The sequence below is a fragment of the Ovis canadensis genome, chromosome 1 (assembly GCF_042477335.2).
Source record: "Ovis canadensis isolate MfBH-ARS-UI-01 breed Bighorn chromosome 1, ARS-UI_OviCan_v2, whole genome shotgun sequence".
Classification (NCBI taxonomy): Eukaryota; Metazoa; Chordata; class Mammalia; order Artiodactyla; family Bovidae; genus Ovis; species Ovis canadensis.
This window is the reverse complement of record NC_091245.1, coordinates 101,415,091-101,431,879: the sequence shown is the minus strand read 5'-3', so window position 1 is coordinate 101,431,879 and position 16,789 is coordinate 101,415,091. Positions and strand designations below refer to the sequence as shown.

Sequence of the window (16,789 nt, the reverse complement as noted above, 5' to 3'; positions counted from 1 at the left end):
AAATTGTAGGGACTTATGTGACCTGTGATTTTTTTTTTAAGAAGCATATCTTGCTGGATTGGTGTAATATTTGGGGAAAGGCTTCGGTTGTAAAATTTTTAGTTGTAAAATGTAGCAATAATAAATATACATCTATACACCACAAAGCTTATAGAATTAGACCTTTGGGGACACTGATCCTTTGACAAGAAGACACACCAATCCCCTTCTTATAGCTTGGAAAATCCAAGGATTATTGGTCTATACATGTTGACACTGAGGAGATCCAACTCTACTTGCTGACAGACAAAACATTCTCAGAGCACCAAGAAAGGATTCTCTGGGGGCAAAGGCAGGCTGAAGTCCACCAAAGCAAACTGCTCCTGTAGAAAATTTCTTGAAAAAACATTTGACAAAAGAAATAACAGAAGGTTCTTTATTTATAATCCAATCATATTTTGAAAAATTTACTCAATTTCTGGTCACAAATGAAAATTTTACATACACTTCACCTGAATTAATAGCTTTCAGTTGTAAACTAAAACTGTTCCTTCATAATGATATATGAAAGAAAATAATATTTCATTTGATATTTCAATTATTGTTTCTTTAAAATTTCAATTTTTATCCTTATTTGCTAAGAGATTTAAGGTCTTAAGAATTTTAAGGCTGTTCCATCTTTGCAGCGTTTTCAAATGCCACCCACTTCTAAACAATGATGCATGGCTTTTATTATTATCCAATATTTGAAAAATCCAAATAATTAAAGCACAGTTTATTTTCATTGCTATCCTCCTGAAAAAAAATCCGTATTTAATTAAAAAAAAAAATCTCCCTGGCTATACAATTTTCCTCTTCTTAATAGTGTAATTCTTAACAGCAACTGCTTTTATCAGAATCAGAAGTCTTGAAGCACTGGAAAGTGATAATATCATATGATTTTAAAATGATATTCCAGCATATCTTTCAGATGTTGTGAAAGGAATTCTTCAAGAGATCATCTTCTTAACATAGATACTACTCAGACTTCTGGTAACAGGGAAAATATTACACTCTTACCATTAAATATTACTTTACTTCAATCTTAAACCATACACTATGGTGTCTGCCCACTGAAGTCATTCTTTTGTGCTGAAAATATCACTAAGGGCTGTAGGTGAGACATTGAGAGCAAAGTTCTAAGAGATTTCCTTGATGGTCATTGAAGAAAGGTATCTATTTAAGTTGTCAGACACAGTCCTCTTAAAAGGTAAGGAAATTTCCACTTTCCATGAGGAACTCAAAGGTGGTGAACTGCCCTGTTACTCCACAAAGTTTTTTTTCTGAGAGTCCCACTTTTTATTCTGTCACAACACACCTAGTTCTGTTCAAATTTTGCCTGATTAGAAGATCTACATGATATTGTTTTAACAATCTGCTCAAAGAAAAAGCTTCTTAAGATCTATGTATTATATCTATGTAGGAAGTTAAAATGCAAGTGAGTTTAAGGTTTTTACTGTAATTACAGAATGATAATAGAAGAGAAACTAGAAAGGAGAAATCATCAATGCCAATCTCTCAAACTACTTATCCCTGAAATTAGCAGTGCGAGTTGCACTGTAGCATCAATTCTTTTGCTGGTGCCAGTATGTAGAGGTGTGGATTATTATTTAGTAGGGTTGTCATGTGTAACAAAATTCTCTTATATTCTAAGACAAAGTTCACTAAAATACAGTGCTCGGCGGATCCACTTATAGAAGTACAGGAAATAAGAAAATGAACAGATACTTGTACTGCTGCTCTCTATTCATATAAAGTGGGATCTCAGCACCACTGACATTGTGGGTTGTATACTTTGTTGTTGGGGTTCTCCTATGCACTGTAGGATTAAGCAGCATCCCTGGCTTCTACCCCTCAAATGGAGTAGCTCCCCACCTCAACCCCAGCTGTGACAAACAAAAATGTCTTCAGACACAGCCAAATGTCCCCTGGAGACTTCTGGTGAAGAACTACTGATGCAGAGTAAATCACTATATTGAAGCTGTAATTCACTGCATAATTATACTCAGTATTTGAAGGATCTGAGAACAAAGATCAAGGTAAGCTTTATGAAAAAATGTTAGAAGCAAAAAAAAAAAAAAAAAAAAGCAGCAGACAGTTTTAGGCATAAAACATAATTAGCAAAGCTGAATAGAGAGATTCAAACAAGAGATAATAGGTAGGTTTCCCTGGTGGGAATCTGCCTGCAATGCAGGAGACTTGAGTTTGATCCCTGGTTTGGAAAGATCCCTGGGAGAAGGGAATGACAACCCATTCCAGTATTCATTCTTGCCTGGGAAATCCCATGGAAGGAAGAACCTAGCGGGCTACAGTCTCATGGGGTTGCAAAGAGCTGGACATGACTGAGCAACTAATATTTTCAATAGGTAGTCAGAAAACAGAAAAAGGTATGGTATCTATAGAGGCCATTTGGACATTAAAAAGGAGATAATCATGTCTTCTAAGATTTCTGATAGCAGACTGATCTTTTTTATTGTTTTTAGTTTCAGTTAACATTAAAATATGTAAAATTCAACACATACTCACCTATACTAACAGTATGGGATAAATAAGTGAAAGAATACTGGACTCGAGTCAAGAAATCTGGCTTAGTCTCAACTCCTCTAAAAAGACTGATGTGTGACCTTAACCTGGTCACATCACCTCAGCGAGCTTAAATTTCCTCACCCAAGGAGGGGATTAGACTAGAGCATATTTAATAAAGTCTGTTTCTTGACATTTCAAAATTCTATAAACGAACTAACTGTGTTATATATTTCATGGCTTTATATTTCTCAGAAATGGTATCCAGGATTAAGCCAGAGACAAACATTCACAGTTCAAACCCCTCTGGCACATGTCAGTTTACCTTGCAGTGCAGGGGCTGACTGTGTCTGGGTTTTGGAAAGAGCAGACAAAATGCTCTCTGGGGTGATCTCCACCTTCGAGAGGATGTTTGCCAGAGGGTTGTGAGAGGCTGCTGTGGCAGGTGCAGGTGTTTTCAGGCCACTGGTGAGGTTGCTCGGGCTTGTAGGAGTTCCTGGAGAAGGTCTTGATGCAGGACTGACCCCTGGTGGCAGAAAGATCAACTCAAGAATACGCAATTCAAAATGACCTTTAAATGCACGACACTTTCCAGTCACTGAATTGAGTCTGAGATGTCTCATAGGAATTCTTCTGTGCATGATCCACTAGTTGTCCATTGCATATACAAAGAAAAAATCTGAAAATTAAGACTTGCTCCTGTCTACTTGGAACACCATTAAATTAGACAAACATCAAGTTTTTTTTCATATGTATTTACTAGCTTTCAGAGCCCCAGAAGAAAGAGATTAGAGAACCTATTTCTTTTTTCTCTACCAAATGACACCTACACATCAGACTTCTGTAAGTGCTCAATAAATACTGATGGTTAATTATGATCAGACTTGGTCATTGAATAATTCTATGAGATAAATAAGTTATTTCCTTCTACATGTACTTTTAATACAAGCAATCTTTACATTTTTAGATTTTGAAACACTGGGTTAATTTTTAACAGGAAAAAAGGTATATAAAGAGAAAGTCATTTTTATTTTTTAATATAAACAGGTATTTAATAAAGAAAAAATTACTGATGAACAAATGAAAGAAAAATTTACACCTTTAATGAAAGGAATGCAGATTCCAACAAACAATTTTTTCTAAGAATTTGACAAAGTATAAAACAAAACTAAATTGTGTTGGAAAGACTGAGAAACAATGGGAACTTTCATATAGTTGGTACACAAAATAGTACATATTTTGGAGATTGTTTTAGTCATAAATAATTAAAAAACTTACATGCTGATTTTTTTGAGTCTTTATCTTTTAGAAATAAATATTTAATTATTTATGAAGAAATGAAATAATTGGGCTTTTCTTCAAAAAATAATCAGGACTGGAGAGGACACAGCAGAAACAAGATTGGCCATGTGTTTATACTGTTGAAGATGAGTGATAAGCATATACAAGGGCTCTACTTTGTAAATTTTCATTAAGATTTCCATTTTAAAAAAAAGCCCTATTTAAAGTTCCTTTTAAGAAGGGTTGTGCACACATTTTTAGCATCAAGGTTGTTCATTAAGTATTCTTTACAATAGTGAAAAACTGCAAACATACTAGATGGTCTAATAATAAATAATATAAACTACTGAATGCCGCATAGCTACCAGATGATGTAGATGAATATTTAATGACTTACAAAAATGTTCACGATACGGAGTTAAATTTTTAGTAGCTGATTTCAAAACAGTACAGCTGTCCCTCAGTATCAATGGGCGGCTGGTTTCAGGACCCCTGAATATACCAGAATCTGTGGATGCTCAAGTCCCTTATAAAATGGCAAATAGTATTTGCATGTAACCTATGCGCATCCTTCTATATACAGTACCTATGTGTGTATATACTTACTTACATGCCACACGGCTTGCTGGATCTCAGTTCCCTGATTAGGGACTGAACCTGCGCCATGAAGGTGAAGGTGCCTAGCCCTAAGCACTGGACTGCCAGAGAACTCCTCATTCTTCCATATACCTTACATCATCTCTAGATTTAGTTATAATACACATTACAATGTAAATGCTATGTAAGTAATTGCCAGGGCAAGGCAAGTTCATGTTTTGTTTTTTTGCAACTTTCTGAAAAAAAAATTCCCCCCAAATATTTTCAATCCATGGTTGGTTGAATCCATGAATGTGGAACCTGAGCTGCAGAACTCATGAATATGGAGAACCAACTGTATATGCGATACCCTTCAACTATTTCCCCTCCCAATGCTTCAATTATTGACAGAAAACGCAAATATTTCACTTTCCCACACACACATACTTGAAAGGTTAATAAACAGCAGTGAATTCCTTTGGGGTGGCAGGCTATGAAGATTTATTCTTTTAATTTATTTTCTAATTTTTCTATAGTGACCATGTATTGTATTTTTTTTTGTATTTTTATTTTATAATTAAAAAATTACTTTTAATTAGAAAACAAAAACAAAACTCAGATTGATGGTTCAATTAGAAAGATAGAAATAGGCTTTTTATTTTTTTTACTAGGCCTACTTACCAGTATTTTTCATGACTGATGTCAGGCTGCTAAGGATGGAACTGATCTTTGCCAGGTCCACATTAGCTAGGTTTGGCAAAGCCAATGCTGGAGTAGGGGAGAGAAGAGAAGCGTTCACAGGCTTTGGAAGAGGTGGGGTTGCTGCCATGGTCACAGGTGCTGGAGTACACGAAGAGGCTTTGGAGATACTTTCTGTTGGCTTTGTGGGTACAGCAGTGGATACAGTTGACTTCTCCACAGGTTTTTCCTTCCTGTCCTCTACTGTTTTAAAAAAAGAAAAGAGATGATATTGCATCCAATTGCTTTCCAGAGTCTGCTTCCAATGCAGAATCACATGTCCTAATATTTCCTAAAATGTACTATGATTTATTAGAGAAAACTCATTCATGATTTTTTTTAAAAGTCATACTCTTAATAATTCATGAAACTTCTCACCATTAGTATCTGCTTAAACTGAATTTTCCAACTGCATGTTTTTATTTATTTATTTATTTGGCTGTGTTGGGTCTTAGTTGTGACATGTGGACTTATGTCCTGAGACATGTGGGATCTTACTTCCCTGACCAGGAATCGAACATACATCCCCTGAATGGCAAGGCAAATTCTTAACTACTGGACCACTAGCGAAGTCCCTCTATAGTATCTTTTATTTTACTTTTTAATGATTTCTTCCATGTTAGTATCTGTGTACTGAATTTGCACATTTCTGGAAGCATGTTATTATTTGGCGCACATTTGTGTTTTTTCAGTAATGTTTATGTCATAAACTGTCTTGTCTTTTTTCTGCCATTAACCTGGGAGCTTCTTAAGAGACAGAAACTCTGTACATACGTTAGTGTACTTTCCTTTGGCCTCCTGAAATTGGTCTACTGGGGGTAAAATCAGACACTAACGAATGTTATACTTCCTGCAATAAGATTCTCTTAATACTTTAAAGGCAATGTACTATATGGATAGTGCATCAAATTCAACCTAAGTCAAACTGCCGAATAAAAATATTATAAAAGCTGGGGATGCCAGAGAAACAATTCACCCATGCAGGTTAACTGTGTTAATTGTGAAAGCGTGGTTAACAAAATGAGGCTTTGGAATCTTGAAGATCAAGAGTGACAGAGAATAAGGAATTTCAGCATAAGTGGCCCTCCCTCTAGAGCAGTGCTTGTTCAACAGAAATACAATTCAAGACACATATATAAGTATAAATTTTCTAGTAACCATAGCAAAAATAATAATAATAAACACAGGTAAAATTAATTTTAATAATATATTTTATTTACCCCAATATACTCCAAGTATTTTCAGTTTAATAAGTTATAAATATAAACAATTATTAATTAGATATTTTCACTCTTTTTTATGGCACTAAGTTTCTAGAGTCCAGTGTGTATTTTGTTTCTGCCACACTATGTGGCTTTTTGGACCTTGGGCCCCCGGTAGCAGAAGCGCAGATTCCTAACCACCGCACCAGCGGAGAATTCTCTGAACAGCACAGATTCTTCATCTACATGGCATACCAAATCCTGAACCACTGCTCTAGAGACAATACTACTACCTTGGTGCTCTAATTTTGTAAGGATTCAACTACCTTTCTAATACCTGCTGATGACAGATTTATTGGTGGGGAAAGCAAAACAGATAAGGAGCAAGTGGTCTACTAATCACACAGGACATACCAATGATTTTTGACCCATCGTCTTCCACATCTGAGAGGTCCATGTCTTCCACGTCACGATTATCTGTCGCAGGCTCAGGTGTGGCAGATTTCTCACTCTCTGCGTTTGGTGACTGGGATTCCTCACCTCCCATTCCTTGGAAAGGGGACTCAGAGCCAGTTGGGGAGGGAGCATCCACGCTTGGGGAAGGGACTGGTGATTCCTCAGGATCAGGAAGGGTTGACTTCAATTGATCCAGCTTTTTCTTTAAATTGTTCACTCGATTAGCAAAGGTTTTATATGCCTAAAAGAGAAAAAAAGAGTTTACTCCTCTGAGAAGTAACCAAGAAGCTACCATTCTGACTTGACCAGATTTCTTCATTATTATTAACTGTATCACTGGTATAAAACAAGAACATATCATCTGTCAAGCATGGAACAGTTTCCAATCTCTGCTTCTTCTATTTCCTAAGTCATTATTACCATCCACAGTTACCCAAGGCAGAAACTTACAAGTTATCTGTAATTCACCTTGCTCTCTTCTATCCCTCCAGGCAACCAATATTTATCAAGAGCCTAAATGTGCTGGCCAACCTTCTAGGTACTGGAGATACAACAATGACCAAGAAGACAAAATTTATATCCATAAATAAAGCAGTTTGAGAGGTTAAACACTATTGACTAGAAAGTTCCCATATATCTTACGCCCAATTTCCCCCCCTTTTTTGGCCATATGCACAGCATGTGGGATCCTAGTTCTCTGACCAAGGATTGAACCCACACCCTCTGAGTGGAAACACAGATTCCAAACTATTGGACCACCAGGCAAGTTCCCAATTTTCCCTATTACTGACACCTTAGTATCATACATTTCTTACAATTAATAAATGAATTTTGATCATTATTAACTAAAGTTCATACTTTATGAATACTTCTTCAGTTTCTATCTGTTCTTCTTCTATTCCAGGATCCTGTAATTTAGTAGTCATACCTCCTAGGTTTCTCTTGTCTGTGACAGTCTGCTAGACGTTCCTTTCCATGTTTTTGATGAACCTGACAGTTGTGAAGAATACTGGTCAGGTATTTTGTAGATGGTCTCTTAACTGAGCTTTGTCTAATGTTCTTCTCATGATTCGACTGGGATTATGGGTTGTGGGCAGGAAGACCATAGAGGTAAAGTGTAACTGTCACTTCAAAGGTACATGCCATCAATATGGTATTGCTGTTGTTAACCTTGATCACCTGGCTTAAATCCTACTAGTCATCTGATTATCTCAACTGCCAATGGCTTGAAGCTCTGTGTCTTTTCCTTTTGGTTAAGGGTCTTGGACTATTAGATCATGGAATTATTTCAGTTGGTTGAGCAAGGAGCATTATTTTTAAAATGGGATGGGGGACTTCCCTGGCAGTACAGTGGTTAAGAATTCATGCTTCCAATGCAGGGGGCACAAGTTCAATCCCTGGTTGGGGAAGTAAGATTCCACGTGCCATGTGATGGGGCAAAACAAACAAACAAACAAAAAAACGGGTGTTAGGGGGTAGAAAATAAAATACTACACTATAATTGAGCTTTTGCTTCTGGATATAATTGAGTAGTTTGTAGCAAAGCAACACTCCCATCAAGAACAACTAGAAAAGCCAGATATATACATATACTTATCTATACACTTTCACAAGCACACAAATACACACACGCATTTGAATGTACTGTAGATAGCCAAGGCAACCAAAACCCAGGTGGCAATTCTCCAGCAGGGGGAAACCATGAGTAAAGTCAAGCTGACATTCTGCAGCTGTCTTTCTCTTAAGAGTCCTGCTGATATGGGGGAGCTAAGCCTTAGAAAGCATCACTCCGAAAAAAGGTGATGGAATTCCAGTTGAGCTATTTAAAATCCTGAAAGATGATGCTGTGAAAGTGCTGCACTCAATAGGCCAGCAAATGTGGAAAACTCAGCAGTGGCCGCAGGAATGGAAAAGGTCAGTTTTCATTCCAATCCCAAAGAAAGGCAATGCCAAAGAATGCTCAAACTACTGCACAATTGCACTCATCTCACATGCTAGTAAAGTAATGCTCAAAATTCTCCAGGCCAGGCTTCAGCAATACGTGAACCATGAACTTCCTGATGTTCAAGCTAGTTTTAGAAAAGGCAGAGGAACCAGAGATCAAATTGCCAACATCTGCTGGATCATGGAAAAAGCAAGAGAGTTCCAGAAAAATATCTATTTCTGCTTTATTGACTATACCAAAGCCTTTGACTGTGTGGATCATAATAAACTGTGGAAAATTCTTCAAGAGATGGGAATACCAGACCACCTGACCTGACTCTTGAGAAATCTGTATGCAGGTCAGGAAGCAACAGTTAGAACTGGACATGGAACAACAGACTGGTTCCAAATAGGAAAAGGAGTACGTCAAGGCTGTATGTTGTCACCCTGCTTATTTAACTTATATGCAGAGTACATCATGAGAAATGCTGGACTGGAAGAAGCACAAGCTGGAATCAAGATTGCCAGGAGAAATATCAATAACCTCAGATATGCAGATGACACCACCCTTATGGCAGAAAGTGAAAAGGAACTAAAAAGCCTCTTGATGAAAGTGAAAGAGGAGAGTGAAAAAGTTGGCTTAAAGCTCAACATTCAGAAAACGAAGATCATGGCATCCGGTCCCATCACTTCATGGGAAATAGATGGGGAAACAGTGGAAACAGTGTCAGACTTTATTTTTTGGGGCTCCAAAATCACTGCAGATGGTGACTGCAGCCATGAAATTAAAAGACACTTACTCCTTGGAAGAAAAGTTATGACCAACCTAGATAGCATACTGAAAAGCAGAGACATTACTTTGCCAACAAAGGTCCGTCTAGTCAAGGCTACGGTTTTTCCAGTGGTCATGTATGGATGTGAGAGTTGGACTGTGAAGAAGGCTGAGCGCCAAAGAACTGATGCTTTTGAACTGTGGTGTTGGAGAAGACTCTTGAGAGTCCCTTGGACTGCAAGGAGATCCAACCAGTCCATTCTGAAGGAGATCAACCCTGGGATTTCTTTGGAAGGAATGATGCTAAAGCTGAAACTCCAGTACTTTGGCCACCTCATGTGAAGAGCTGACTCATTGGAAAAGACTTTGATGCTGGGAGGGATTGGGGGCAGGAGGAGAAGGGGAAGACAGAGGATGAGATGGCTGGATGGCATCACTGACTCAATGGACGTGAGTCTGAATGAACTGCGGGAGTTGGTGATGGACAGGGAGGCCTGGTGTGCTGCAATTCATGGGGTCGCAAAGAGTCGGACACGACTGAGCGACTGAAATGAACTGAACTGAAGCAAAAATCTGAGAATTCAGGCAAAAGGAAAAGGCAGAGGGTTACTACTAAATAATATAAAGAAAAATGCAGAATTTTTTTTTTTTAATGTCAGTAGTGGAACGATCCACCCTTTTTACTAGCAAAGGGTGAACAGAAAGCTACTGTTTTTCTCTAGGACATTTACAAAGAGTTATCTTCACCTTCAGAAGAAACTGAATAGAAGTAAATGTCCATAGATAAATGCAGAACTTTTAACAGTCTTGCTGGCCTATAGAAACATTAAAAAAAGTTAGAAAGGCCAAAATTCTGATGAAAGAGAAAGGACAGAACTGGCTTAACAATATGCTACTGTTTTTCCTTCAAGATATTTGCTGATAGATACCCAGCAAGGAGCTACTGTATAGTACACGGGAACTCTACTTAATATTCTGTAATAACCTATATGGGAAAAGAATCTGAAAGAGAACAAATACATGTATATATGTAACTGAATCACTATGCTATACACCTGAAACTAACAAAACATTGTACATCAACTATACTTGAATTTTTAAAAAAACACATTATTTGCTGAATTTAGCAGAAAATTTCTGAAAAGTAAAGTGGAGTTAAACACAGTCTCGTGGTACAGAAGAGACAAGGATTAGCGTTCAAATCACACAATGAAGGAAGGGGCCTAGTGATCGGCCCAGGCTCTTGGTGGGAAAAATCTGTGATCTAGAAGCTGGATGAACAAGAGAAAATCAAAGGCTTCCCCAAACTGCAATTCAGCCTGAAGCGTGATTACTCAGCCAAGTAATTAATCATACTTGATTAATATGATTACCTCTCACAATATTGCCTAGCAAAAGAAAGGGTGAATCCTTTCTGAAGGAAAACAAATCACCAACACTCTATAGAAATATATTTATATACAAGGCTCAGTATTCAATAAAAAATCAGCAAGCATGCCAAGAGATAGGACCAAATGACCTAAAAGAAAAACCAGACACTATGAACAAGTATATTCAATATTGGAATCATCTGACAAAATCCAAATAGCTATCATTTATATGTTCAAGAAGATACAGAAAAATATCATCTTGAACAATACAGTCCAAAATTCATCAGAGCAAGAGCTTAAGGGTGCCTAAGTTAGGTAACAGAGCCAAATGGAGTAAGGAAAATGACTGCATGGGAGGAAGGCACCGCATGGGAAGCTGAAGCCTAACCAAGATAAAAAGAGAGCCTACAGGGCTTCCTGGTGGTTTAGTCGCAGGATACACAGGTTCAGGATCTATGCCGCAGAGCAACTAAGCCCTAAGCGCACGAGCTGCAACTATTCAGCCCACGCATCACAACTACTGAAGCCCACACGCCCCAGTGCCCATGCTCTACAGAAGAAGCCACAGCCACGAGCAGTTGTGCACAGCAACCGAGAGGAGCCCTGCTTGTTGCAACTGGAGAAAAGCCTGCACAGCAACAAATGTTCAGCACAGCCTAAAATAAACAAACTTTTTTTTTTTTTAAAGAAAGCCTACAGAGGTGATGGGAGGGATGGAAGTGCTGGAATATTGGTTATACACATGGGCAATGATCAATTAAGCAATTATGTTGAAGATAAGGGGAGCAAGATTTTGCATTTTTAGAAAAAGCAATTACTAATGTGGAAAGGAAGAAGACTAGAATGAACCTTGTAGCATTGGATAGGGACTGGAGACAACAGTGTGAACACATGGTTTCTAACATGCATCGACAGATACAGAAATATATACAGATGTGAATGTGTGTATATTGGTTAAATATGTATGCAAGTACTTCCTAGCTCTATACACTGATATGGTCTGGCAGCAGTGATATCCCAATAGGAATAAATATACCTAGTATTCAGATCTCAGTTCCAAAATATGGTTTTTTACTAAAAGGAACCAAGACTCCTTGGAGAAATGACTGATTCCAAGGCTGGACAGAAAAGTGCAATATGAACTTGGAATACCTTGCTCCAAAAGTAAGGCAACACAGAAAACAATGGGGACATGTTAAAAGAACACAGAAAGAAGCTTGAAAGGAGCTCCCGCTAGCCACGTGGAATAATTTGAGCAACAAAATAATTATTTTGTAATGAATTAGTAGATAGCAATGAATGTAGTTAGTAGCTTCCCTGGTGGCTCAGATTCTAAAGAATCTGCCAGCAATGCAGAAAACCTGGATTTGATCCCTTGGTCAGAAAGATCCCCCAGAGAAGGGAACGGCAATTCGCTTCTGTATTCTTGCCTGGAGAATTCCATGGACAGAGGAGCCTGGCAGGCTACAATTCATGGGGTTGAAAAGAGTTGGACATGAATGAGTGACTAACACTTTCACTTCTACATTCTGGAGGCTAGAAGTCCAAAATCAAGGTACAAGTAGGGCTATGATCCCTCAGACTGGGCAGAATTCTTCCTTGCCTTTTCCTAGCTTCTGGTGGTAGCCATCAACCCTTAGCATTCCTTGGTTTGTCAGATGCATCACTACAACATCTTGGTTGTCACACGACATTCTTCCTGTGCATCCAAATTTCCCTCTTCTTATAAGGACTCCAGTGACACTGGATTGAGGCTTATTCTAATGACCTCCCCTTAACTTGATCACATCCATAAAGTCCCTATTTCCAAGCGAGGTCATTTTCATGTGTACTAAGGATCAGGGCTTCATCATTATCTTTGTGGGGGTACAGAATTCAATCCACAGCAATCAACCAGTGAAAACTTTTCAGTGGACAAGCTGAGAAGATGCCACTTTAATAAGATATCAAAGGGAATGTAACAGGTAGTAAAACAAATCAAACTCGTGTGCTACCTGAAAGGATGAAATGAGAAGAACACAATCACTTCTATGATATTCTTACTAAAGACAGATAACCTCTATTTGATCGCAAAGAAATATCATATAAATCCAAATTAGGAGACACTGGACAAACTATTTGATTTGTAGTCTTCATAATAGTACATCCATGTATTAAATTTCTTATGGTTATGAAAGAGAAAATTACCTTGGAGGAAAACACATATGAAAATATTTGGGGGTAATGGGGTATCTGCAACTTATTTTCAAATGATTCCCCCCCGAAAAGGTCTTCATAATGTACTTAAGATTTAAGTTTGAGAGTTTTACAAAATATAGACTGAAAAAAAATGAGAGAAAAAAATTAAAATAGATTAACAGAATTTCACCATAAAAACAGAATCCTTTCTAGAAAAAAAAAAGGCAATTCTAAAACTGAAAAATAAGCCAACTAAATTAATCAATGGGTTAAATAGCAGGTAAATTTCAGCGGAAGAAAGAATTAATGCATTAGAAGACTGGTCAGTAGAAAATATCTAGAAGAGAAGCACTGAAGGGGAAGAATGGAAAACACAGGAAGGAGCATAAAGACATTTGGAACACTGATGAGATCTGATATACAAATTAACAGAGTTCCAGGAAGAGAGACGATATAATGTAATAGAAACCGTATTTAACAAGAAAACGTCCCCAAATTTATGAAAAACATTAAGGCACTTGTTAAGGGTTGAATTATATCCCCTCATAATCATATACTGAAGTCCTAACCCTATACCTCAGACTGGGACCTTATTTGGAGCTAAGAGTTTTTAAAGGTAATCAAGTTAAAAGGAAGTCATCAGGATGGGCCTTAGAGCAGTATGACAGGTAGTCTTAATTAAAAGTGAAAATTTAGAAACAGAAGGCCACGTGGAGAGACATAAGGAGGAAACGACCATCTACAAGTTAAACAGAGAAGCCAGGAACAGAACCTTCCCTCACAGCCCTCAGAAAGAATTAACACTGTTAATAACACCTTGATTTGGGGCTTACAGTCTCCAGAAGTATAAGAAAATAAATTAATGTAGGTTTGAGCTATCGACTCTGAGATACTTTGTTGCAGCAGTCCTAGTAATACACCACTGATTCAAAGTTCTGCAAACCCTAAACCAGATGGATGACGACCACACCTAGGCAGATCACTGTTTACCGAAAACCAAAGATAAAGAGAAAATATTAACAGCAACCAAATGCATCACAATAGAAAAGTTTAATAAACACTAAATAAACGTTGATGACATGAAACAATGTAAAATCTGTGCGTATAATTAAAATATAACAATAAAAACATAAATCTGGATGGCGGATATAGCTCCTTTGATGATATCTCCAAGGAAACTATGAAGTTAAAGATCTGAGCAGAGATTTCAGCAGTGCCCAGTGCCAGGCAGAGTTAAGAGTTTATGCAACAAGTTAGAGAGGCTTAGTAAACACCTTCACGTCTTATTAAAATGCCCCAAAGGCCATGGATTAGGAGTAAGGACCATTTTCTAAGACTAAGGACTATGTCTAAACAAACCCACCCTAATAAAGCCTAAAACCAAAGCCTTTACATCGTAGTAAGCCACAGATAATTTAACTCATTGCCAGGGAAAAAAAATTGTTAAAGGAAAATGACACAATTCAGAGTTTCCACAAGTATCACTCAAAATGTCTCCTATAAAATAAATTCTTAGAAATGCAAAGAGACAATATATAAAGCATACACACACACACAAATCATAAAACAACAGTCAATAGTATACCTAGAGATGACCCAGATACTATAATATATAAGGTTTTTAAGACAGTAATTACAAGTACATTGAAAAACTTTTAGGAAAAGATGAAGAACAGATGACTAGATTAGAAATCTCAACAAAGAAAAGCAACTCTAAGAAAGAACCAAATGAAAATTCTAGAACTGAAAGATACAGCAGACTTCACTCAGTGGAATAAAGAATATTTGAAGACAAGTGCTTCCCTGGTGGCTCAGTCGTAAAGAATCCACTTGCCAATGCAGCAGACGTGGGTTCAGCTCCTGGGTTGGGAAGATCCCCTGGAGAAGGAAATGGTAACCCACTCTAGTAATCTTGCCGGGGAAATCCCATGGACAGAGGAGCCTAGCGGGCCACAGTCCATGGGATCTCAAAGAGTTGGCCACAACTTGGCAACTAAACAAGAACAAATATTAAGTACCCCAAAACTAGTCCAGTGAGAAAAAGGAACGAAAGAGCAGAAATCTAAGAACACATGGGATATATAACTGGAGTCCCAGAAGGAAGAGGAATGAAAAAGAAGAAATATTTTAAAAGATAATAGTTGAATAGGCTCTAAAATTGATTAACAGTATCAAACCACAGATCCAAAAAGCTCAATGAACCCTCTTTATCCCTCTGCAGCAGGATAACTACAAAGAAGAAATCTAGGCACAGCTGACTTCTCATTACAACAAGGGAAGACAGGTAAAGGAACATTTTTTGGTAATTAAAAAAAAACTGCCAATTTTTTTTCTCAAAAATGTAAAATAGAGACATTTTTAAAATTAAAAACTGAGTTCATCACCAACAGTTCTGGCATTACAAAAAGTGTTAGACTTTAGGCTGAAGGAAAATGATCTTAGATGGAAATATGGATTCGCAAAAAGGAATGAAAAATAACAGAAATGGTAAATACAGAGGACTCTTTTCCCCTTAATTTCTTTAAAAGTCTACTGACTGTTTAAGAAAAATAATTATATAAAATATACATAAGTAAAACAGTTAACAATGGCATAAAGATCTCAGGGAAGGAAATCTTACTATTGTTTCCTGCTAGTCCTGCAGGGGACATGGGTTCAACCCCTGATGCAGGAAGCTTCCACATGCCATGGGGCAACTAAACCCGTGTATCACAACCACTGAGACCGTGGCTCTAGAGCCCATGCTCTGCAACAAAAGAAGCCACTGCAATGGGACGCCTGCACACTGCACACTGCAACAAAGAGCAGCCCTGTCTCACCGAAACTAGAGCAAGCCCATGTGCAGCAACCAAGACCAAGCACAGTAAAAAAAAAAGTCTAAATAAATAAATATTCATCTTAAAAATAAGAATAAGTATACGAAATGAAATAATATAAAAGAAAATCTCCCAGTGTATTGCATATAACAAGAGCAAGTTTTATTTTGTGAAATTTTAACTGTATGTGTGCATACACATGCCGTAGCTCTCAGTTTCCATGTAAAATCTTTCTGTGGTCAAAATCTTTTTGAAAATATCGTTTAAAGGTTTAAGTGTTTCCATATAAGTCAACCCAGATTATTTAAATAACTTACTCACTTTGTCTCCCTGGCTCTGCTGCTGCTGCTGCTGCTAAGTCACCTCAGTCGTGTCCGACCCTGTGCGACCCCACAGATGGCAGCCCACCAGGCTCCCCCGTCCCTGGGATTCTCCACGCAAGAACACTGGAGTTGGTTGCCATTTCCTTCTCCAATGGATGTAAGTGAAAAGTGAAAGTGAGGTTGCTCAGTCGTTTCCAACTCTTCGCGACCCCATGGACTGCAGCTTACCAGGCTCCTCTGCCCATCCGATTCTCCAGGCAAGAACACTGGAGTGGGTTGCCATTTCCTTCTCCAATGGATGCAAGCGAAAAGTGAAAGTGAAGCTGCTCAGTCGTTTCCAACTCTTCGCGACCCCATGGACTGCAGCTTACTCCTCTGCCCATCTGATTCTCCAGGCAAGAACACTGGAGTGGGTTGCCATTTCCTTCTCCAATGCATAAAAGTGAACAGTGAAGTCACTCAGTGTGTTCGACTCTTAGCGATCCCATGGACTGCAGCCTACCAGGCTCCTCCGTCCATGGGATTTTCCAGGCAAGAGTACTGGAGTGGGGTGCCACTGCCATCTCCCTCCCTGGCTCTAATAGTTTCCTATTCTCCATTCTGCTATCTTGAT

The 16,789-nt window shown here is 38.1% G+C and overlaps 1 protein-coding gene and 1 non-coding gene across 7 annotated transcripts in view; both read right to left on the bottom strand.

The window, feature by feature from the left end:
• Positions 1–16,789, bottom strand: part of RPRD2 (regulation of nuclear pre-mRNA domain containing 2) — a 96,972-nt gene that overhangs the window by 10,967 nt on the left and 69,216 nt on the right. For all 6 annotated transcript variants that reach the window (XM_069574246.1, XM_069574254.1, XM_069574258.1 and 3 more), the window contains 3 exons: positions 6,753–7,035; positions 5,080–5,340; positions 2,867–3,067 (listed from right to left, as the gene is read on the bottom strand). In XM_069574246.1, coding sequence (XP_069430347.1) covers positions 2,867–3,067; positions 5,080–5,340; positions 6,753–7,035 — 745 coding nt within the window. The remainder of the gene's footprint in view (positions 1–2,866; positions 3,068–5,079; positions 5,341–6,752; positions 7,036–16,789) is intronic.
• On the bottom strand, positions 10,140–10,269 carry LOC138431646 (small Cajal body-specific RNA 24). The gene has a single exon (XR_011253797.1). It is a non-coding gene; the product is annotated as a small Cajal body-specific RNA 24 (non-coding RNA).